This window comes from Oryzias latipes, chromosome 5 (assembly GCF_053564925.1).
Source record: "Oryzias latipes strain Hd-rR chromosome 5, Olatipes_Hd-rR_3.1".
In the NCBI taxonomy this organism is placed as follows: Eukaryota; Metazoa; Chordata; class Actinopteri; order Beloniformes; family Adrianichthyidae; genus Oryzias; species Oryzias latipes.
The window spans coordinates 3,433,531-3,457,100 of record NC_136241.1 but is presented as its reverse complement, the minus strand read 5'-3'; the positions used below and the strand labels follow the sequence as shown (position 1 = coordinate 3,457,100).

General features: G+C 43.6%; 2 protein-coding genes and 1 long non-coding RNA gene across 4 annotated transcripts in view; 1 reads left to right on the top strand and 2 right to left on the bottom strand.

The window, feature by feature from the left end:
* The window catches only part of celsr2 (cadherin, EGF LAG seven-pass G-type receptor 2), an 89,029-nt gene extending 84,954 nt beyond the window's left edge, over positions 1-4,075 (bottom strand). Inside the window, exon 1 of the mRNA XM_023954719.2 lies at positions 526-4,075. Coding sequence (XP_023810487.1) covers positions 526-4,075 — 3,550 coding nt within the window. The remainder of the gene's footprint in view (positions 1-525) is intronic.
* Positions 3,107-4,446, top strand: LOC110015089 (uncharacterized). Its single transcript, XR_002290154.3, has 2 exons — positions 3,107-3,246; positions 3,329-4,446. It is a non-coding gene; the product is annotated as an uncharacterized LOC110015089 (long non-coding RNA).
* A 2,451-nt stretch (positions 4,447-6,897) lies between these two features.
* On the bottom strand, positions 6,898-23,493 carry capzb (capping actin protein of muscle Z-line subunit beta). 2 transcript variants are annotated; one of them, XM_023954715.2, is made up of 10 exons: positions 23,304-23,493; positions 16,607-16,696; positions 12,139-12,260; positions 11,889-12,002; positions 11,675-11,816; positions 11,474-11,590; positions 11,307-11,372; positions 10,756-10,832; positions 8,292-8,393; positions 6,898-7,716 (listed from the first exon to the last, which is right to left on the bottom strand). In XM_023954715.2, the coding sequence occupies exons 1-9, from the start codon at positions 23,304-23,306 to the stop codon at positions 8,300-8,302; spliced, it is 825 nt and encodes a 274-aa protein (XP_023810483.1). In that variant the 5' UTR covers positions 23,307-23,493; the 3' UTR covers positions 6,898-7,716; positions 8,292-8,299. The 2 variants fall into 2 exon arrangements, with proteins under 2 accessions (XP_023810483.1, XP_023810486.1); XM_023954718.2 differs by lacking the exon at positions 8,292-8,393.
* Between the last annotated feature and the right edge of the window lie 77 nt (positions 23,494-23,570).

Here is a 23,570-nt window from a genome sequence, read left to right as displayed (position 1 = left end):
GTCAGGGGAACGACAGATTTACAGCAGCGAGCCTTTTGCAGCATCACACACACAAACACAGAAACGCACACAAACACACAACCAATCATGTCTCTCCCTACAGGATCATCTCCAGATGATAACATTTAAGCAGTAAAGAAAGCTCCAACGTTTTGTTGACACACAAAATTTAAAGCTCCAAAAGAAAGGAAAAAACAAATAAAAACATTTAAACTGAGGAGTCCTCTGTGGTAATAACCTAATAAAAACGAAATGACACAGTGAGAATATTTGTTCTTTCTCCTTTCACATTCTTTCATAAGACTAAGCATCCATAGGAGCTTTTACGTTTTTTTATTCTACTAAAATGTTTGAACCTTGTAGCCATTTCATTGCAGACATTTTTCCCTCCTTCCTGTTGTTCTGATGTGAGGGTTGAACACAGAGGACATGTCAGAGATAGAGTTCCCTCACTAACCCTGGTGTCCCGTTACTGCACTGGGCTTCACTCACTGGGTGGAGTCTGCAATTATCTGGGCATCTCACCTGACACAGAGATCTTCATGGAGGCCTCCAGGGGCCGGTTGTTGTTCAGGGCCTGGCTCAGCTGGATCTCCCCCGTGCTTTGGTTCAGGAGGACCAGGTTCAGCTCGTTTCCCACGTCGAAGCTGTAGTGGAGCTGGTCGGACACATCGGGGTCGTGGGCGGGGATGCGTCCGATCACTTCCGTGGGAAAACTGCTGGACTTGTCGGTCACGTAATTGTTGAAGATGATCTGGAAGTTCTTAAGCATGGGCAGGTTGTCATTCTTGTCCACGAGTTTGATGTGCACGGTGGCTCGACTGACCAGCGGGGCAGAAGTGGCCTGAACCACAATGACGTACTCGGGCCTTGATTCATAGTCCAGGTCTATCAGTGCAGTCAGTTCTCCAGAGAAGATGTCTAGCATGAACACCTCCGGGATGTTTCCCTCCACTATCTGGTACATGATCTGTGCGTTGCTGCCTTCATCTGGGTCTGTGGCTGAGATGTGGCCGACCACCAGGCCTATGGGGCTGTTTTCCTCCACCATGATGTCAAACTCATCCTTCTCAAACACGGGGGGGTTGTCATTCACGTCCAGTATGGTTACATGAATGTTCACTGGGGTTTTCAAAGCAGGAACTCCTTTGTCCACAGCGAACGCCTGAAGGTTGTAGACAGGCACATTTTCTCTGTCCAGTCTGCGCAGCGTGCGCACAATCCCCGAGGTGGACTCAATGATGAAGTCCCCATCACCGTCCTCCCCGCCCTGGAAAGTGTAGAAAACGCGTCCATTGAGACCAGAGTCTCTGTCTATGGCGGACACCTGTACCACGCTGGTGAACACCGGCACGTCTTCCATTACTGAGCCCACGTAGTGGTCTCTGAGGAAGCGGGGGGAGTTGTCATTGACATCATTGACTAGTATCTCTAAGTAGGTTGTGTCGGACTTCTGTGGGATACCGTTATCCCGAGCAGTGATGGCTAGCGTGTAAGAAAGCTGGTCCTCGTAGTCCAGCTCCATCTGTGTGGTGACGGCGCCTGTGTCAGAGTCGATATCAAATTGGGGGACATTGTCGTCCATGAAGTATGTGATTCGTGCGTTTTCTCCTATGTCTTCATCTGTGGCGCTTATCACAACCACGGTGGTGCCCAGAGGTCGGTCTTCGTTAATGTTGACCGTGTAATGTGAGCTCTGAAACACGGGCCGGTGTGTGTTGGCGTCTGTGACGTTGACATACACCTGAGCGGTGTCAAACAGAGTACCGTCACTAGCAGTGACAGTCAGCACATACTGCCGTTCCAGCTTGTAATCTAACGGGAGTGCCAGTGTAATGAGCCCACCGCCACTCTGGCTGGTGATGGAGAAACGGTTACGGGTGTTCCCACTCGATATCTGATAGGTCACCACGCTGTTGATGTCCTGGTCTACAGCGGACACCGTCACCACACTGGTTCCCACGGCCGCATCCTCGTTGAGTCTCATGTAATACGCCTTCTGAGTGAACTCTGGGTTGTTGTCGTTGACGTCTAGGATGGTCATGCTGATGCTGGCAGAGGAGGACATGACAGGGTAGCCATGATCGCGAGCCTCCACGCCAAAATTGTAAAAATCTACACTCTCTCTGTCCAGTTCTGCCGCCACAACGATCCACCCGGTGCTGTTATTGATGCTAAACGGGAAGTGTGGCGTGGTTTCTGTCAGCTGATACTCCAACCTAGAGTTTTCTCCAGAGTCTGCATCTACAGCTTGGATGTGAATGATGGAATAACCCAGCGGCACGTTTTCCAGCACAGTGGCCTGGAATGGAGTGCTGACAAAAATGGGGGCGTTGTCATTGACGTCCAGCACCTGGACTGTGACCAGGCCGCTGATGTTGGACAGAGGGGGGCGCCCCCCATCCTGAGCTCTGATCCTTAGGGTGTATTCCTTATTGGCTTCATAATCCAAGTAGCTCACGAGGTCCATTTTACCCGTCTGAGCGTCAATGTAAAACTGTCCACGGGTGTTTCCACTCATGATGCTGAAATGAACAACCGCATTGCTCCCCCTGTCCTTATCTGTAGCCGTGAGCTGAAGGATCTCAGTGTTTGGGGTCTTATCCTCAGGAATTTGGACCACGTAGCGCTTCTCGCTGAACTGAGGGGCGTTGTCATTGTCATCCTCCACCAGGATATGAACCGTGGCCGTGGCGCTCCGTGGCCCGGGATCACGACCTTGATCGTTTGCCTCGACGAGCAGGAAATAGGCTTCCAGCTCTTCTCTGTCCACCAGACCTTTAGTGCGGATGACACCAGACCTGGAGTCTATCTCAAAAACATCGTTGGAGCCATTACTGTTCAGAATGTGATACAGGATGTTACCGTTGGCAGGTGCATCGCCATCAGTGGCCCTCACGGTTAAAACTTCATAGCCGATCTCTAAGTTCTCCCTGATGCTCTCTTTGTAGTCTTGCTGCTCAAACACGGGGTCGTGGTCATTGGTGTCGCTGACAGTTACAGTCAGGGTTGCCATGGCTGTACGGCGGGGCGAGCCATGGTCAACCGCCGTCACACGAAACACATGGGTGTCCTTCGTTTCTCGGTCCAGGACCTCAACCGTCGTGACGGCTCCGCTGGCGGGGTCGACGGCGAACAGATTGTTGGAGCGGCTGTCAAAGAGAGCCTCTATGAAATACTCCAGCCTGCCTGCGTCCCCCTCGTCCACGTCCACTGCTTTCAGCTGGACCACCGCGGTTCCTGCAGGTTGGTTCTCAGCCACAGACACTTGGTACATTGGAGGTTGGAACTGGGGGCTTCTGTTGATGCTTCTCCTTCTTCTGCTCAGAATGCCAGACTCAGACAGAGCGGACTTCTCCAGGAGCTTCTGCAGGCGGCCCTGGTTAAAGGAACTGTGTCCAACTCTCCAGTGAACGGTGAGAACTTCCAGCCCATTTCCGTTAAGAACATCACAGAGCACGTCCAGCTCCAGGAGGCTGTCCTGCCTCCAGCACAGAGTCTCTGACACAAACAAGCCTCCCTGGAAGAAGTAAAAGTCTCGGCTGTTGGCGACCTTGCAGCGGCGCAGGGGGGCTGGCAGCAGACTCCCCACTGGAAACACAGCCGAGTGCGCCTGGAGGCACTCTGCGCTGTGGCTGCTGAACAAACTCAGCACCTCCACGTCCCACTCTGCTTTCCTCCTCCGTGTGTGAGAGCAGTTCCTGCCGTGGACATACACGTCGTACTGAGAGGTGAGGAGGTGTCTGAGGTCCAAGTCCCGGCAGTCTGCCACAGTGTACAAAGTGAAGGGGTTTGAAGGCAGCGAGGGACACTTTATTGATCCCGACACGAACACGGTGCCCGCCGCCGCGTCCGTGTCCAGAAAGCGCCGAGTGAACCTGGGAGCGAGAACCTGATCCAAAGTACACAGAGAGCCCCGCTTCACGCCGGCCACCGTGGCCCCTGCAGCTCCATCCTCACTGAGGTGAACGGCGAAGCCCCGGACCAGCGATAGCAGCTCGCACCACCACAGCACCAGCGACCAGTCCCAGCAGAGCCAGAGGAGGCGCGTCTCCTTTCGCCGTGTGCTCCTCATGTTGCTGCCCCGAATGTCTTCAAACTTTCCGCCCACGACTTTGCCTTTGTTGCAGAAGAGCCATGCTCCAGCCCGCGCGCCGGTCTCCCGCTCTAACCTTGGCCGGACGCGGCTCTTCTTACGCGGACGCACGCAGTTCCAACAGCAGCACCTCCGCTCCGTCCGCGCAATGCTGCTCCACTGAGGGAGAAAAGAAAGGTCTTCAGCTCCTCTCCTCCTCTTCCTCCTCCTCCTCCTTCAGGCTCCTCATTATAATAAACCTGTCCCCGCGCGCCAGTGCGCAAAAGACTGGGAGGGGGCGACTTTACGCATGGCTCCAAACTTCACCTGGAAGACAAAAAAAGAAAAATAAACTTCACCTGAAAACCTAATCCAGTTTAAATGTTAGTCTTTTCGTTTTTTTAAATTCTTTTCAGAAAAGTGAATAATACTTTTATTTATTTGCTTTTTAAAAGACAAAAGTTCATAAATTCCTGCTTGACTTTAGTCATATTGTGATGCTTTCGAGATGAAACTGTTCCTCATCCTTCTGCTCACATGATGGATGGTTTCACATTTACAAACTAAACATCTACAGTGTCCTTAAATCAAGATCAGAACATATACAGTCGAAATCTTTGGTTTCAAATGAATCAGATTAATTCACATTTCTCTCAGAAAGACTAAATCAAACCACAATGGGTGCGTTTGATGATCTGCTGGGGGATAAACGTTTGCTTAAGAAACTATTCCTGATTCATGTCTTCTCCTTTTTACAGAACACAATACAGACATGACAGGCAGGTCTGCAGCGCCTCCTCTTGGTATTGGTTGGAAAATGCAAGAAAAACGTTGAAATGTATAAAGGTTCAAGATATTTTTTACTGTAAAAACATATTAAACTATTTCCATTTTAAAAGCCGAAATATCTTAGTTTTTTAATGTGTGTAACGTGTCTGCCTTTTGTTTTTCTGCACATTTGTTTTTTACTTTTTCACACAGATGAGGGCTAATTTGATGGATCAGCTCATTCGTTCCAAGTGACCCTCTGATCCACAGCTGAGGCCTTCAAGGTTCTGGAAAGTCCCATCAGAGCTTAACTCTGCCTCAAATCAGCCGTGTAATCTTCACAGCTGAAAGCCCGACCTCCTTCTGACTTGGACCCCTCGACGGTCCACTAACACAACCACCACCTCCTCCACTGCTCTGCACACTGGGAACCGCATGGAGCTTTCCAGTCAGTTAGAGGAAACAGTTGAAGCTAAAGTTTGTTCTCAGGAGCAGACTGCACTGTGAGGTTTAACTTCTTACATTTGCTCATGTCAATGATATTTTAGGAAAAAGGGTAAAAACATCCATCTTCAGAACCTCTTTAGCCCCTATCAGGAGTTGCTGGAGCCTATCCGGCTAGTATTGGGTCAGGGATCTGCAATCTTTAACACCAAAAGAAACATTTTGTCCGTTTCTTACAGCGAGCCCAAAAAAGTGCCAATACGCTGTTGAGAAAAATCAACTTTAAGTTTTGTGGCCATTAAGCCATTCATTTATAAAATGCAGCTTTGAAATATATTTATAATAATTACATTTTTATTATTTATTTTCTATACATAACAATTTTAACTTTGTTTTCTGGACAGCAGCACATAAAAATTCCTTTCATAATAAAAGACAAAAAGATCCTCCCACTGAAACAGATTTACTTGAATTAAAAGGTTTTTCATTACTTTGATGCGTCATAAATTTTATACTTTTACTATCAAATATAAACAGAATCCATATAGAATCCTTTTTTTAAGTCAAAACATGTAAATGTAATTTTATCCCTTTAGAATGTCGTCTCAGAACAGCAACTAGACGGTTGTACAGCAGATCAGAATGTGATTATTCTGATAACAACTGACAGTAGATCAAACCTTTTACCATCATTCTGCTGTTCACTGACATTATATAGATCCAAACGTGAAGGGGAAAACGTAATAATCTAAAACAACTTAAACACGACTCCATTATTTCTTCAAATCGCTGCATTTTTCTCGAGTAAAAAAAAAAAAGAGCTGCATGCGGCTCCAGGGCCTCAGGTTGCAGACTCGTCCGTGTCAGGCGAGGACAGGATACACTCTGGACAGGTCAGCAGTCTGTTGCAGGTTCACACATGCATGTTCACCCAAGGGCAATTTAGAGATAGATAAGAAGATAAGCGTTTGTTTGGACCGCAGGAGGAAGCCAGAGTGGCTGGAGAAAATCCACACATGCACCAGGAGAACATGCAAACTCCAGACGGGAATCGAACCAGGGCTTTTTGTGCTGTGCGGTGAGTGCTAACCACTACACCACCAGGCAGCTTGGTGCAAAAACAGAAGGGGCATTTCCAAAACTGGCGGGGGAAAAGTAGAACAAATTTTTACTGTGTAAAAAGGATATTTCTTCAAAAAATGATTACTGTGAAAGTTTAAAATAAAAAAGGATGTAAAGTTGAAGTCTCAGTATCTGTCACACACTCTTCCTCCGCATTTGACCCCTCCCCTGGGGGAGCGGTGAGCCGCAGACTCAGCCGCGCTCGGGAACCATTTGGTGGATTGACCCACCCCAATCCAACCCCTTAATGCCGAGTGTCCAGCAGGGAGGCACTGGGTCCCATTTTTAGAGTCTTTAGTATGACTCGGCCTGGATTTGAACTCACGACCTTCCGGTCACAGGGCGGACACTCTACCACAAGCTTGGTAGCATGGAAAGGCTGAAAATATGTTTCAATGTTTTTCTCCCTCCAAAAAGTTGGATCCAGATCTTCAGATTTTCCCTCCCGTGTTCAGATCAACAAACTTCCAATAAAGGGAGAACAAGCGTAGCTTTTTACAGTTTTTATTGTTGCTGGAGGCTCTAATACAATATGAATCATAAGCTTTACAAAAGAAGAGCCAAAAAAAACAAAACAAAAAAAGATTCCCATCCACCTTGGAAACATTCAAAGGTTTCCACTGAGACACAAAGACAAACTGTGACCCCCAACAAGGACAGAGCAGGTGAGAGAGAGAGAGAGGGGGGGGGGGGGGGGGGGGACTGTCATGTCATATTGGGCATGTGTGAGTGTGGGGGGGTGAAAACAGTCCATCCCCTCCTCCTGACACAAGCATGCAGACGTGGTGGAGCAGTCAGTTGACGGGGCCTGGAGGGCTGACGGCCGCACGACGGGCGCCGTTTAGTACTGACGTGGGGGGTGGGGGTGGGGGGTGTGCGGTGACACCACAGCCGGGCATTCATCACCTCCTCAGAGGAGGTGCGGCGTCTCTTTCAGAGTGACTGAGGACATGAACAGCTGACGATTATCATAAAGCTTGATAATACTATCATATTCATTAAGAATGAGGGTGAGAGGATGATGGCTTCATGACATAAAAAAAACCCAGACTGACAAAAACAAAAGAAGCAAAGCATTTTCTCCTTTTCTTGTTATTCACAAATGCAGCACTGGAACAGGAGGAGGAGGAGGAGACAAAGAAACAGATGAGGCAGACACATTAAGACAAGAGAAAAAAACAAAAAAACAAAGAGAAAGCATCTCTAGCTGCTGCTGAAGGTGCTACGGTTGTTTGCGCCTGAGTGCCTCCACTAAGTCGTTCCTCAGAGCGTCCTTCTGCTGCTTGTCGGCCTGAGTCTGAACGCTCCTGTCGGACACAAAGAGGAGAACGTCAGCGCTCGCATCCGGAGAGGCTGGGAGGAGAAACCAGCAGGTCTGTGTCCTCCTGCAGAGAGGACGGGACGCAGCAGGCGTGATGACCACACACTTCATCCCAGTTAGTTCCCATCATGCAGCTGAGCGCCTCTCAGATTAGTATTTTAAAGTGCTCGGTAATCTGTTTACTTCAGTGTTAAGACTTCCCAGAAAACATGTTTTGGGACCGAAACTTAAACAAAACACAACCGCCTTAAAAACCTCTTTATGGTAACAAAAAACCCGGCTGGAAGCGAATGCACGTCCATCTCCATGGTAACACGGTTCCTGCGTTTGGACAGAAGGGTAAACAACACCTGGGAAATATGCATTTTAGCCCTTGTGGGAGTGGGGTCATCTGGACCCCACAAGATAGCACACGGGTTATGACAGACTCCAAGTACAAACACAAGACTGAGGGAAAAGGTTTGTGCACGAAAAACAAGAACGTTTGTGGAGCCGTTATTTCGTCCTGTCCCACTCTGGGAGTTATGACACACAGACACACAAGCCCATGCCTGAGTGTACCTCCAACCCTAGTCAATGAAGATCTGACGCTGGGTGAGGACCTGCGACAGCTCCCTCTGGAGCTGCCGGTACTTCTGATTATCAGGCAGAGACTCAATAGATCTGGAGCAGAGAGGAGCACAGCAGGAGGAGGAGAGGAGACAAACCAGGAGGTGAGGAGAAATGTGCAGCAGAGGAAGCTGCGTCTGAATTCACTCACTATTCCTTCATTCAACGGGGCGTTTACCGTCTACAATTACAAAATCCTTGAACATTTCCCACAAGTCTTTGGGAAAAATCAGGTTGTGTCCTAATTCCTTCCCTACAAACTATATAGGACACTATACAGTGAACTATATAGTGCCCAATACAGAACACGATAATTTTGTAGTGCTGCCCGAATCTACAGCTGTCGAACCCCCCCCCCCGAATTTTAAAAGCAATTCAGACATCACGCTGACTAAATCTTTTTTACTGCGTATATGATGTAATCGATTTCACGAAATGAAAATTTAATGAGTTTTTGTGACAATAATATATGATTCCACTGTCTTCTAAAGATAATAACATTGATGGTTTATTAAAAAATACATTTAAATACATTTTTTAGGCAGAAATTGTTCCGACGCAATGCATTGTGGCCTGTATCCGCCAATCTAATGAGCATCAATGCACACTGGTTTTTCGCAGAGACTTCTGGGAAATTTCCAGGGCACTCGATTTTATATAAACTTGATTGTTATAGTGCACTACAAAGTGTTTATAGGGCACTACAAAGTGTATACAGTGCACTACAAAGTGTATAAAGTGCACTACAAAGTGTTTATAGTGCACTACAAAGTGTTTATAGTGCACTACAAAGTGTGTATAGTGCACTATAAAGTGTATACAGTGCACTACAAAGTGTATACAGTGCACTACAAAGTGTATAAAGTGCACTACAAAGTGTGTATAAAGTGCACTACAAAGTGTGTATAGTGCACTACAAAGTGTATAGAGTGCACTACAAAGTGTATAGAGTGCACTACAAAGTGTATATAGTGCACTATAAAGTGTATAGAGTACTATATAAAGTGTATATAGTGCACTATAAAGTGTATATAGAGCACTACAAAGTGTTTATAGTGCACTATAAAGTGTATATAGTGCACTACAAGTGTATATAGTGCACTACAAAGTGTATACAGTGCACTACAAAGTGTATACAGTGCACTACAAAGTGTATACAGTGCACTATAAAGTGTATATAGTGCACTACAAAGTGTATACAGTGCACTACAAAGTGTATACAGTGCACTACAAAGTGTATACAGTGCACTATAAAGTGTATATAGTGCGTTCACCATTTTTTAGAGCTGTCTAAATGTACAATTCCAAAATCGAGTTCCTTAGAAATTTCCCAGAAGTCTCTACGAAAAACTAGTGTGCATCGATGCTCACTAGATTGGCGAATATAGACCACAATGCATTGCGTCTGAACAATTTTTGCCCCAAAAAAAATGTATTTAAATGTATTTTATTTAATAAATCATCAACGTTTTCATCTTCAGAAGACAGTGGACTCATAAATAATCGTCACAAAACACTCATATCCATTAGATTTTAACTTCATGAAATCGATGACGTCATATCCGCAGTTTAAAAAAAATAAATAAAGTAGTGAGCGTGGGGACTGAATCGCTTTTAAAATTCAGAGCACTACATAGTGCTGGACTAGATAGTTTTTTTTAGTAGTTGTGGGAATTCAGACACAACCTCAGTGTGCATTGATGCCCACTATAGACCACAATGCATTGTGTTTGAAAGAGTTGTCATTTAAAAAATTGCATTTAAATCATTGTTTTATAAATCCTCCTAGTTTTTGAATCATCCAAATATAGAAAACTCTTGAATAATCTTCATAAAATGTTTATATTTAGTTCATAGTGTGTGTATTATTAACTCTTAGGTTCTTTTATCAGACACGGTTGTGTTTTTTTACATACCTGACAGGTTTTGTCGACGGAACATGTGAGGTATGTGAAAAAACACACAACTGTGTCCGATAACTGAAGAACCCAGAAAATCATGTTCATATTTATTGGATTTTTATTTTGGCAAATGGGTGACGTCGCTTTTAGAGTTCAAAATAAAGTAGTGAAGGCATATCAATTGTGTTAAAGTTGCGAGCACTACACAATCTTTTAGGGGTAAGAGAGTAGTGAATGTAGACATAGTTGATGTGAAAAGAAGACACCCTGCAGCTAATAAACAGGTAAAAAGGCCTAAACAAACAGAGAAACTGAAGGAAACAGTAGATTCCTGAGAAACTCCACATTGAAGCTATAAACGATCAACTTTATTGCTCTCACGCTAAATGGGTTTTGGGCTACAAAGCTGCCTAAAGCTAAACCAACAAAGAGTGAGGCCCTTCAGATGTTCATCCTAAACAAACAACAGGTAAGTCCTGTTAGCCGGTCACCAGGACCGCGCCTGCAGCTGTTACCTTAAGCCGTTGACGATGTCCTTGGTCTTCCCAAAGTAGATTTCATTCAGCGTTGAACGGATCTTGTTCTCCATATCCTACAAACAGGATAAAACCTTTTTAGGGTTTAAAAACTTTGCCTTTTTTTCCCTCATTCTCAAAGACTTTCTGAAGGAAGATAAAGGTTTGCTAGGCAAAAGCCAGCCTGTAGGGGGAGCCAGAGGACCTTGGTGGTCTGCTATTCTTCAGGAGGCAGTTTACATTCAGAGGGAAAAACAGGCTGGTGCAGGTTATTTTCCCAGCATGCCCTTTGATGTTGTTCAGCCCAACTGAGCACCAATCCGTGTTAAACAGCATTTCTGGTCTTTCAGTTCCCCGTGCACGCTGATGCACGCTCGTGCACGCTGGTGGCAGCAGACAGCATTCATCTTATCTGGTCACCAAATGCAACAGAAGTCTATTATTAACGCAAGTATTTGAATCCGGCGCAGGCAACGGGAAACATGCAAAACCAGCTGAACAATGAGGACCCAGACGGGAGCAGATAGAAAAGTGGCCGTGCGGGAACTGACTTCCACCAGGCGGCCGATGTTGGCGATGTGGGACGAAGACTCCCCGACCGTCTCGTCTTTCTCCATCTGTGGGTGGGAAAACAGGCAAAAGAGCAGATGTGATGAGTGAATACAGGACCATAGACAGGACTGCAGCTGTTTTTGGCTGGGAGTGACCCCCCCCTCACCTGTCTCGTAAGGCTGCCACCGAGGTTCATGGTACCAGATCCGGTTTTGGTTGTCTGCAGCCACAGCATGACGGTGGAGGTGAGTTTGTAGTGAGCAGTACGACCACTCGACTTCTCCTGTTGGCAGAACACTGTTATCTCCACGAGGCTTTCATTTGACCCGACCCCCCACCCCACTGAAGTTTCAATGCGTGTCCTCACCTGCACCTCCACCACATGAATGGAGTCCCAGCATCCTTTGATCTTCTTGGATCCGTCCCCAGCCTTTTTTATGAGAATAACTCCAGCGAAGCCGTGATCCAAGTCCCAGAGGTACACGGAAGAGACCCCCCCCTCAAAATACCTACAGAACATCCACATGTGGTTATGCCGCCACGGCACATACTCGGCGTGCAAACGCCTCGCTGGAACTCACAGGTCTCTGTACTGATCAAAGGCGTTATTGGCTTCAACTTCCAGTTTCCTCAAGCGAGCTGAAGGCATGGCACCGTCTTCGATGGGGGGCTCGTACTTATTACTCCAGGGGGATCTGTTGAAGACGCCAGAAAAATAAATGGAAACCAACTGACCCGGAGGTTTGGTCGCAACCGCAGCGTCGACACCAAACACCTCCACCAACATCAGACCAAGAACTAACATGGCGTGGCGTCTCTCCTAAAGCCCACCTGTAGGAGTCTCCATCTCGGTTGTAGTCGCAGAGCAGGTAGTCCTTCCCCACCACCTTGTCCCGGGCAATCTTCAAGGGCTGGTCCACAGAGGAGAGGAGGTCCTCACACAGACTGGGAACCTGGACAAGTGAAAGCAGTAGAGCTCAGCTCAACATGACAGCACGCCGCTGCTGCACGCCGTCTGATTAGACGGGTTGACAAGCAGGAAGCTGTGGAGCACATAATGACTTCAACGGAAGCAGTCCTGCTGCACTAACAAGGAGAAGAGTCTAAATGAGACATCGCCGGGAAACTTAATATCTGAAGGGGGGGGGGGGGGGGGCAGTACAAATAAGTTCTCACAGACAGACATGACCCCCCCCCCCCCCCTACACACACACACACACACACACACACACACACACCCCCAGCAAAGGCACCAGAAAAGGCCCTGAAAAGGCACAGTAAAAGCCTGGCAACACAGGCTACAAAAATTGGAGGGGGTGGGGGGTTCTGGTTTCTGGTTGTTTGGAATCATAAAGGATGACTTTCAAAAAGAAAAAAAAATTCTGCTTTGGAGGTGATTGACAGCTGTGATAATCATCACTAATTACAGGAAACATGGGCAGCAGGGGGCAGATGTTGGGGGAGGGGATTAAAGGTGAGGGAAGAGGAAGTTGTGCAGGTGGGGGTCCGGCTGAATTTGAGCAGATGAAACCAGACAAGAAGCTGCAGCCCAAACACAGATTTGGGTCTGATTATGGTCAAAACGCTACGCTGACCGCAAACGGCCTCGAAACTTCGAGGTAAACCTTTCAGAGGCGGACAGAGCTGTTGGTGACAGAACGGTCACTGAAAATCCAAGATGAACTAGGAAACCAGCCTGGAAATCCTGACATCGCTGACATGGACCAATGAGGGGTTCTTCTCCACAGCAGAGGTTCACGTCTGCGCGTGGTTTCCATGGTTACCGTGCTTCCTCGCTACATCTTTCGCAGTCTCACAGTTAGGTGCATTTTCTTCTGTGCACTGTGTCCTAATTGGCTGTTGACCTTGTCAAGATATAAGATATTCCTTTATTAGTCCCACGACGGGGAAATTTCCTTGTTGCAGCAGCAGTACAGGTACAGAGAGCGATATATAAAGACAAAAGAAACTATGGAGTCAATACACACACATATATACACAGTATACACTAGGGGTGTGTATTGGCAAGAGTCTGGCGATACGATACGTATCCCGATATTTTACCGAAACATGTTTTCTTTCTGTTTTTTTAAATATGACTGAAAATACTCTTCCACTGTAATAAAATGGTCAAATTCGGTTTAATGATCACAATGTTAAGCACTGCAATTGTATCTCATATATAAGTTACGTTTACCAAAGCAAATTCATAGTGCTTTTATTTTGGTACGTTAAAATATAGAAAGGGAACAGTCAACATTGTCTGATTTAAAATATATATATATATTTTTCAGTGTAAGAAATAACAAAGAATGAATGAGCCTTAACCAATAAGTTTCAATTGGGGAAATAAAATGCTGTTTATTTTCAGCATTAATGTAGCTTCTCTAGTGCTTTTAAACAGCTCAGGAGCCTGAATGGTGCTTTAAAAATAAAGGGTGGGGGACACACACTGATTCTTTCCAGAAACAATAAAGTGTGATGATGAGGCGACATGACAGAACGGAGGAAAGTTGCTTTAATGTGACAAAAAAGGGTCTTTGTTTACATATCTGCTCTGCTGCACCTTTGCAGCCACTCTTCTCACACACGGAAGTAAACTGGTAAAGCTGATCACCACAGTCAGCCTTTTTCAGAGCATTGTACACATCCCTCTGATCCATCAGGTCCCTAAACTAGAATCCATTGCTTTGAGGTTCTGCAGAACTTTAGCCCGCTTTGCTAGCATGTTAGCAGATGCTAAGCGCATTAGCCTATTAGCTGCTGCCGTGCTTCTTTGTCTATCTTATTTATCTGAGCCGCTAAAAATCACAGCAATCCACGTTTTCATATCTTACTGGCAGCAACATGGCTCAGAGTTTCTGTTTAGTATCCATTCCAAGTAAAAAATAAGTATTTAATGTCAGAACAAACTGCCTCTGGCTGCAGTCTTCCTGTTGTCTTGTGCAGAGTAGAGCTGCTCGAAGAGGCTCCGTGTTCTCTGCTGCCAACTAGCGGTCTGACGGTGAAGTGGACAACAAGAGTCAGACACTGAAGGACGCTCAGAAATAATTAAATAAATATCGATCTGGCAGCATTTTGAATCGATACAAGTATTGCCAAATGACGTATTGCGATATATTGCAGAATCGATTTTTTATTACACCCCTAGTATACACACATGCATTTCCAAAAAATTGCACAGGATGACCATATATCGGTTATTGAACAGGGTAAAAGGAATATGACAGAGCCGATGATGTTGTTTAACGTGTTTCACTGGGAGCAGCTAAGGTTGTACAGTCTAACGGCAGCAGGTAGAAACGACCTGTGGTGTCGCTCCTTCAGACACTTAGGATATATCAGTCTGACACTGAGGGAGCTGCACAGTGAGGACACAGACTCATGCAGGGGGTGGGCGTTGTTCCCTATCATGGATGATAGCTTAGCTTAGCTACCATCCTCCTGTATTGAGTCCAAAGGCAGCCCCAGAACGGGGCTGGCCTTCTTCACCAGCTTCTCCAGCCGCTTCCTGTCTGATGCAGAGATGCCGCTGCACCAGCAGACCGCACCATAAAAGATGGCTGATGCCACCACAGTCATAAAAAGTCTTTAGGAGTGATCCCTGCACTCCAAAAGACCTCAGTCTCCTCAACAGATAAAGTCTGCTCAATCAATCACCTCCATGTGTCCATGTCTCTGGTTCAGAACGCATCGCCACATTAACGCAAACCTTTGATCGTAATTGGATCTTTGTTCTGATTCTTCAATACTGGACTTGCTTTTCTATAAAGGTTTAAAACGAAAAGTGTGAAAGTGCTCATGTCTGTCTAAGAAAAGTGTAGAAAGTGTGTAGCGAGGAGTTTTTCTGCCTTAAAACATACTTGATGGATTTTTTAGAGGGTAACTTCCACGATAAATGAGGGAAGGCCGTATTTGAAACAGTCAATAACTGGTCTAGCCGGTCAAAAAGTTGGCATCCACCAGTTACCCCTACATTTAGCCCTCCAACCGGAGAGTTATTGAAAAATAAAAGTCTTGGAATGCGGATGTCACTCCCACTCGATGATGTCATCTTTAGTCGCCGGCGCTCGGAAAATGCTTTAAATAAAAAACCATTACTGACAATTTCGGACACCCCTACCCCTCCAAATGCCCCTACAATTGGAGGGTAGGGAGAAGCTGTAGGGGAAAAATTTGAATTAAAACAAAAACCCATCTTCTATCACGACCCTTCCTTCATTGTTACACATGTAATAACATTTTTAAAATAAAAAAGAGCCTTAAGCTTTGAAACAATGGAATAAATCAAATGACAGAAATGCAATAACATTTACTGATCATAATCATTAAACACTTGATTGATTTCTGAAATAATGGAGTTTATTTATTTAGAAGTTATGACATGGAATATGACAAATATGTTAAAACAGGTACAATAGTCAAGTAAAGCATAATAGGGGTGGAATTTGCTTCATCCCACATAAATTCATCAAACTCTTTATGACAAACTTCACATTTAATGGATTCTATGTGTCAATGTATTGAATGTAAGCACAAATATGTCTGTTTATGATTAGGAGTATCTATAATGGCATCATTAACACGAGTGTGTGGATATAAGGGGTGTAACGATACGCTAAAATCTCAATTCGGTTCGATTCAGAATTTCATAGGGCTTGGTTCGATACGGCTGTTAAACAAATCTGCCTGATATGAACTGCTTTCTTATGAACTATTATTTTATTGTTCCAATACATGTGAGGGTAAAAAAGAAAAAACGTACCGAAACGGTACAGAAGTGACCCGAACCGAAACTGCCGTACTGAAACAGTTCAGTTCAACTACGTGTATCGTTACACCGCTAGTGGATATATATGTAGATATGTCTAAATCACTATTAATGTTTCAAATCACATCATGACTAATCATGTTAAGTTTAATATATGTATTTATAAATGCATTTCTTTTAGTCTTCAGTATTGTTTTGTTCTGACTGCCTGAAAAAAATGCAAATACAAAATTCAAAAAAATATTTATATATGTTTAAAATCAAATATATTAAAATTAAATATTCCTTGATATTTAGCCACACAAAACTCCAAAATAAAAGATTAGCAGGTAAAAAATGCTCCTAATTTACTTTAAGATAATTTAAGGAACCATTTTTTATAGTATACCTTTTTTTTAAGGAAACTATGAAATTTTGCTAAAAAATAAAAATCATCTAAACTTTATTTAATTAGTAATTCTGTTTTTGAAAGGGCAGCTGTCCGTCTTCCAAACAAGGCGGCGCTCTGGTCTGCTGAAGAAGACTCACCAGGTCAATGAGGTCGCTGAGGTTCTTCTCGATCTGCTGAGGAGGCAGACGCCTCATCAGGTCCAGAGCACAGTCCAGCTGCTGGTCATTCTGAGACACACAAGCAGGGAAAAGCCAAAATCAGAGACGGCGCCACAACACGGCAGCAACACCCAACATGATCCACAAACAGTACCACTGCTGTAGACTGCCTGTACAGTTAATCGCAAATTTACCGTTATCGCGACATCAAGCTGTGCAATATGCATATCGCAAAAGAAGGCGAAAATTGCAATAAATGTGTTAAAACAGTCTAATGGCAGCGTAAAGTATTTAACGAATCAAATTAATCATTTGATGCATTTGACCAATGGAGCCCTTTTGTGTTAGATGTTTTGGGGGAAAATTATGTTTTTGGTTGTTTTGCCATTTGTTCATAATTATCGTCATTGCAATTTGATCACTAATATCACATGACACGAGTTTCTTCATATCGTGCAGCCTTGGTAAACAGACTTTAAACATGGCAGGAAGGAACCAAACTGCTTAACCATTGGTATCCAATCACCCCCCCCCCCCCCCCCCTCTCCGTGTCAGTTCTTTCACTGGGAGCTTTTAGAGACCAGGAATCTGCCCTCATGTCAAACAATACCACCGTGTTTAAGACCCTGATGACGGAGGGCCATCAGCTGCTAATGGAGAAGACGACGGGTCTTCAGCATGAAATCCGCTTTAAGCGATCAGACATGGATGCTTCCAAGCTTTAACCTAAACTCTTCTCTGACCGGTTCATGCAGGGAACTCTGAGGCTGACGTCTTTTAATTTGAAGAAAAACAATGTTAGTCTGACAATGACTAATTACATCTGAGTTCATCTGCAGTTACTGAAGCAGATTCAGGGTGCATTCAGACTGGGAAAACCGTTCTGTCTGGACCCAGTCCACTTAATCTGGTCAGGGTGGAGCTCTGAACCTGCCGTTTAGTCAGAGTGTTGTCAAGCAGCCTTTCCTGATTAGTACCAAAGCTTGTAAACCAAACCACATGAATATAGATCTCTTCACTCATTGGTCAGGAATTACGAGGGCGGCAACTGGAGGCAGAAATCCTGGAAGTCTGGTGCTTTGCAGTCCTTCTCAGGGCAGTTCATTCAAACTTAGCATTTTGCTGACTAATTTGAAATATTTAAGTGTTAATGACATATAGATTGTGGGTAAAACAGTGAGAAGCAATGTGTGTCAGGTTAAAAGTTGTTTTGATGAGCCTGCATTCATCCCATCATATTTCAATGAGTTGCTGTGTCTCATGGTTGTGGTGTCACGGCGTTGTTTTAAGGGAATTCTGTCAGGTCATTTTTACGATGACGTCACAGCAGCGCCTGTCGGGTGCACGCCACTTACCGAGACAGTGAAAAGAGAGTTAAATTACACGTAATGAGTAAGGAGTAGTACCGTTTTTCTGTTTGTTAACACGACAATCATTACTTTGAATTTGTCCGCCGCTCATCTGTAGCTACATTCCGACTGCGTTTAGATCACATGACCATCGGCTACGGGGGTCGTTTTGGTTCAGTTCTGCTCCGAAGACAGATTGTATTCTGACTGAGGACACTGAGAGGAAACGAACCAAGACCACCTCCAAAGATGGGCAAGAGAGCGGTTCCTGGTCCTGGACCAGGATCCACTTGGGTGTTTTTAGACTGAAAATTTGTCCCGGATTACCGGGGAAACTAATTTTGATTCACTTGAAGCGAACCAAATGTGTTTGTTGACTTTTTTGTTAAACAGATGTTTGAAATAAGAAAATTTTTATTGCCTGTTAAACAAAAAAAAAGTCTGCATAAAAAGTCATAAGTGCACAAAAACCTTCAAATAAATGTGTGTCTACTGCGTCCACACACACAAATGTCAGAGTATGTACATGAACAAATATTCTCTCAGTCGCATCGAAGGTTTGTTATATTAACACACGAAGGAATCATTTCTGTCAGTCTAAAAAAATGGGTAAGAAATGAACAGAATGTTTCTGGACCTTCTGCTTTCAGCCAGAATTCCCATCAGAATCAAAAAGCAAACAATCTAGCAGAAAAAGACGCCACAGCAGAGCCGGGCGCCAATGACAAAAACCAGAAGCCATTATGATCCACAATCCAGGATTCATCAATTCACATTTCTAAAAGCAAAAACATGCGTTTACATTGAATGGAAACACATTCAATTAAGAGGAATTTACATGAATAAAATCATAGATTTGGATTTAAAAAAAAAAGTTTTTTGGTCAGAAAACAAGAAAAATTATAGTGAAATTAGCTCAAAGATTTGATCATTTCTGTTTCTGTTTCCCTTTCAAACTCAAAGGATTTTTGTTAAACAATGAACCAAAAAGCGAGTTAGATAGGAAAGGGACATCTGTCTGAAGTGATTTTCCAAATAATAACAGCGCATGAACAACAGTCACAAAAATCTCCTGTTTATCTGCAGAAATAATCGTCGTTCCTGTGGGTTATTTTTAAAACGTGTTCCTCTGGGTTCATGTTGTTTGGAGGCCCAAAGAAACTCCAGGGTCCACCAGCACTTTCCAATTCTCCTCAGGCCTCCTCCCTGTTCTACACGTCTGACTTGTTTCCCTCTTCAGCTGCACAAAGTGAAACAGCTTCAGCTTTAACGGAAGCAGATAAAACATGGGAGAAATCAATGGTAGAAAACACACGCGTGAATGTTTGATAGCTGTTGAATAATTCATGCTGATGAAGCATCCGTTTGCTGAGAGCCACGGATGCATCATCTACACCACACGTGTCAAACTCAAGGCCAGGGGGCCAAAAGTGGCCCGCTATGTCATTTTATGTGGCCCGCAAGAGCATAAAAGTTAAATATTTTCTTAAAATAAAAATTTTATTTAGTTGATTACATTTTATTTATGTGTAGCTGTAATTATTCAATGTTTGCAGGTGTTATGTGTGCATGCAGACAAATTGTTGTCATGAAACCATCAGTTGGATGCACGGCTGTGTGCAGCCTTTTTTTGTCAAATGTTACACGTGTCATACATGTTCTTTCTAGCTCAGTTTTGTGTTATTTTTCTTTATTCACTTGAAAAGTTTGATGCTTCATTAATGGAGTTATGTGGGTTTTAATAAGTGGACAAAATTTAAAAGGATTTATGCTAAAGTAATAAGCAAACATATGTATTCTATGCAAATGGAATTGTCACTTTAAAAAGTTATAATAAATCATTATTGAGTAATCTAACATTAAGGAGTAGTTACATTTATTTTTCTTTACATTTAGTTACATGTATAAGTTATATTTGGCCCTTTGAGGACAACACTATGCTGATGTGGCCCTCAGTGTAAATGAGTTTGACACCCCTGGTCTAGACAAAGGACCTGCAGCAAAAACAGAAGATCTGACGGTTTTGACTCGTTTCAATCTGAGGAAAAATGCTAACATTTATTTTTTTGCTCCAATGTATTATGTATAAGCATAATGAAGTCCACATGCGTCATGTGGTGCGTCCTCCCACCATAGAATTCTATACATCCATGACAGAATACGTCTGCTGCAGAGCCTTCAGGTCTTTAGCTGAGCATCAAGCCTTATTTTGAAAAGCAGGCAGAAGAGTTGAGATCTGGCCTTCCACATTAAAACTGGGTTTGGTTTGATAAAATCCATTAATCGATTTGAATGAATCCAAGCTTAATAAATCAATCCATGAAGGTACAGCTCGATCTTTTATGCCTTTCCTTTTCCTGCAACATTATGCATAACAGCAGTAAAGCTAAGGTCCGCTAGCTTGATGCTAACATATAATGGAATTTCTCATTTTACAGTATGTGAACTGTATCAAACTAATATGAAGATCTTCAAAACACATTTAGATTATTAATGTATTTTTCTACAAATACGTCTAAATGTGTACACAGTGTAAATCCAAAATGGAAGCAAATCGAAAGAATCGAGACAAATAAAAGATATTGTGAATTGAATCAATCCAGCCACTGGTTAATTGAATCGATTCTGTAATTTATTGGTGATACCTAGCCTTAATTAAAACGCCCTTAGGCTTCCTTTTCCTCATTCTGTGAACACACACCGTTTCATTTCACCCGAGGGCATAAAAGCAGCTGATGTTCAGGATCTGTGGCGCCCTGGCAGGACAACGCCGTGTGGGAACAGGCAGACCTCCTGACTTGTCATGTGAACATTTTTTGTAAACATACACTGACTTAACCACAGTTTTTTTTTTTAAACACAGTGTTTAGATCACAAAAGGTGTATTTCTTCAAATTGGAAAAAAAACTTTAACTTAAGTGAACTGAAGAGGCCATGAGGCGACATAAATAACTCACATGTGGATGCAGTTCTCTGCACATAAACATTCCTCACAGGCTAGTCTGTGTTGATACAGCAGATCAGATTGATGCTAAAAACTGAAACGCTAAATGTGTTTTAACTGTGACAAATGACAACTAGAAAAGGTTTTATAACCCATCTTATTACAAATAATTTAGAAACGTGTCACAAAAAACGGTTTCTTAGTTCCACCGTTTGTCTTTTACATCTATTTCTACTCATTTCTTTTGTTGAATATTCTTCTGCCCAGAGTTAAAAAGGATCAAATGTGTACAAACTGTACAAATGTTGTGCTGCATCAGCTATCAGATCGAACGACGACGACCTGTTTGAGTGCAGAAAATCTTTCCCTCCATAAATCATTCCTTAAGAGTCTGAAAAAAACGTCTCCGGGGAGCAATTTCTCCACCTCTGAGTCACTTGTTTGGCTCCATCTTTAAGCCTCTTTTAGCTGATCTTAATCTGCATCATCAGTCACCTCCGTTCCTCGCACGTTTCTGTGTAAATACTAGCTCAAGCCAACAGGCCCCGGGGTCATGGGAGACTAGCAAGGCAGGACGGTCAGGATTATGACCGAGGCTCAGAGAAAAGGCGACTCCAGAGAAACAACATCTGCTGCTCCTGCTTTCAGCCACGCAGGACAGAGATGGGAGCTCAAAACCTGAACAAAAACCAAATTTCAAAAAGTCAAAAACAAATATGTCTTCAAAGCTGGACTCTGGGTTTCCTCTATCGTTAATCTCCACCTGAGTTATTGTTTCTGCGTCACTGTCTGCTTCCTCATACAAACTATGAATATTAGAGAAACATCCACGGCTCCAGAAACAGAAAACTGTTAGGAAGTTACTAAAGATTCATGTGACATTTGAAAAGTCCAACAGTCACCAAGCAAAAACCGGCTTTCAAGTCAGACTTCTGTAATATATTCTAAACAGTCAAATAACTTTGATTATGGTAGGTTTATGTTTTGGTTCTGCGCAATTTAGAAACAAAGTGGACAGAAATGGCTGGGAAGACAGAAAGTTGTCTAAAACACCTGCAGAGGCTAAATGTTTGGAGACATTACAACGGATAAGAATGAACAGTTTGTCATGTCAAACTCAGTTTTGTGAGACAACCTTTCAAACTAAAACGTAACAACAAACCTTTTGTTTATCAGGTCTTTATGGGACTAACAGACGATAGAAAAGTCCTTAGTTTTTGTTCTTTCGAAAGGTTTCAGGAAGTTCAAACAATATCAGGACACAAACAAATGTTCACCCAGTTGTGTTATAATTATTTAGATTTTATTAGAAATACCAAATGAAAATCATTAGCCTGTATTGAAACATGAAACTCATGATGCGAACAAATTCTTATTTTGGCGTAAAACTAATCAAATTCTTTGACATTCACAACATTTGTCTTATGTTTATAATAAATGAATTATAGTTCAAATGCTTTGAACATTTGTATTTTTTTTTTTTTTTTTACAAAACAACCTAAAGTGTTTAAAGTGGCGGCTGGCCTCTATTGATTATGCTGCACCTTTCCATCCTCACTATGGACTGATGTGCTTTTATTTGTTCAGACAAAAGCTTTCTGGTAGATTTTGATGAACAAATTCAATTTTCTTTTTAAAAATCTTCCCTAAAATCAGTTTGAAGCTCTTAAGTGAAAACTGTCTAAACAAATTTGGTTTTAGAAGGTAATCTAGAAAAAATGTATGAATATTTGAGTAGAATTGAACATCTAATGCTGCATTTTATTCATCTTTTAAATAACTGTTGGTAGTTTGGCAGTGATGTCTGGCTCTTCTGACCTAAATGAGAACAATAACATTAGTTTAACTCAAACGTCAACATTGATTTGTGGCATTTCTTGTTGGGGTAAATGTCTTCTTTCCTTTAGGAAGTCATGACTCCCCAAGCAGGAAACCCAGCAGCAGCAGCAGCAGCAGCAGAGGCAGTCGGTCAGCCCGTCACGGTCAGGAATACGAGCAGCGAGTCTTATTTTAGCGACAGCCGCCTCCTAGATCAACCAGTTTCAATGTCTGCTATATTTGGGGTCTTGGATACTGCTGCTAGCAAACTTGTGTCAAATCCAAAACATCCTGTGCTAACTTTAAGCCTAGCCTAGCAGGTAGCCCGAGTAACAGTTAGCTAACACCTAAACATGCTAGAAGAGACGGGCAAACCGTCCATGAACAGCGGTCCTAGTTTATTTACTCTCCTCATTACGGTTGGATGCCTCTGTGATTTTTATTTTTATTCCTCTCATGTTACCACTGCTCGCTTGTCGTAGCACCTGAAGGCGTATAGTTAGCCGCAGCCCCTCCAAAACCCTTCCCCGTCTCTCCCACCAGCTCCGCCGCGGCCCTTACTCACCATGTCTGCGGCGGTCTCAGCGGGGCAGGGGGGCACGATCCACAGATGCCGGTACGCGCTAGGTTCGCTTTTAATTTACCAACTCGTCCTTTTCGCTTTTTGTGGTTTTTATTTGTATTTTAGTCCCCTGCGGAAGATGTTTTCTTCGCCTCTCCCTCAGTGAACCCAGCCCTGTCAGCGAAATTTACTTCCTCAACCGGGCTACAGGAAGGAGGCCACGGCGAGAAAACAGGCCTCGCTTTGCACATCCGGGTCACTCCGGGCTGT

What these genes read in the sequence shown, in the direction of transcription:
- capzb (XM_023954715.2), bottom strand. An exon ending in CGAGATGGAGACTCCTACAG is followed by an intron (nt 12,003 to 12,138) that starts GTGGGCTTTAGG and finishes CGTCTTCAACAG; the next exon opens with ATCCCCCTGGAGTAATAAGT. An exon ending in TTCATGTGGTGGAGGTGCAG is followed by an intron (nt 11,591 to 11,674) that starts GTGAGGACACGC and finishes TTCTGCCAACAG; the next exon opens with GAGAAGTCGAGTGGTCGTAC.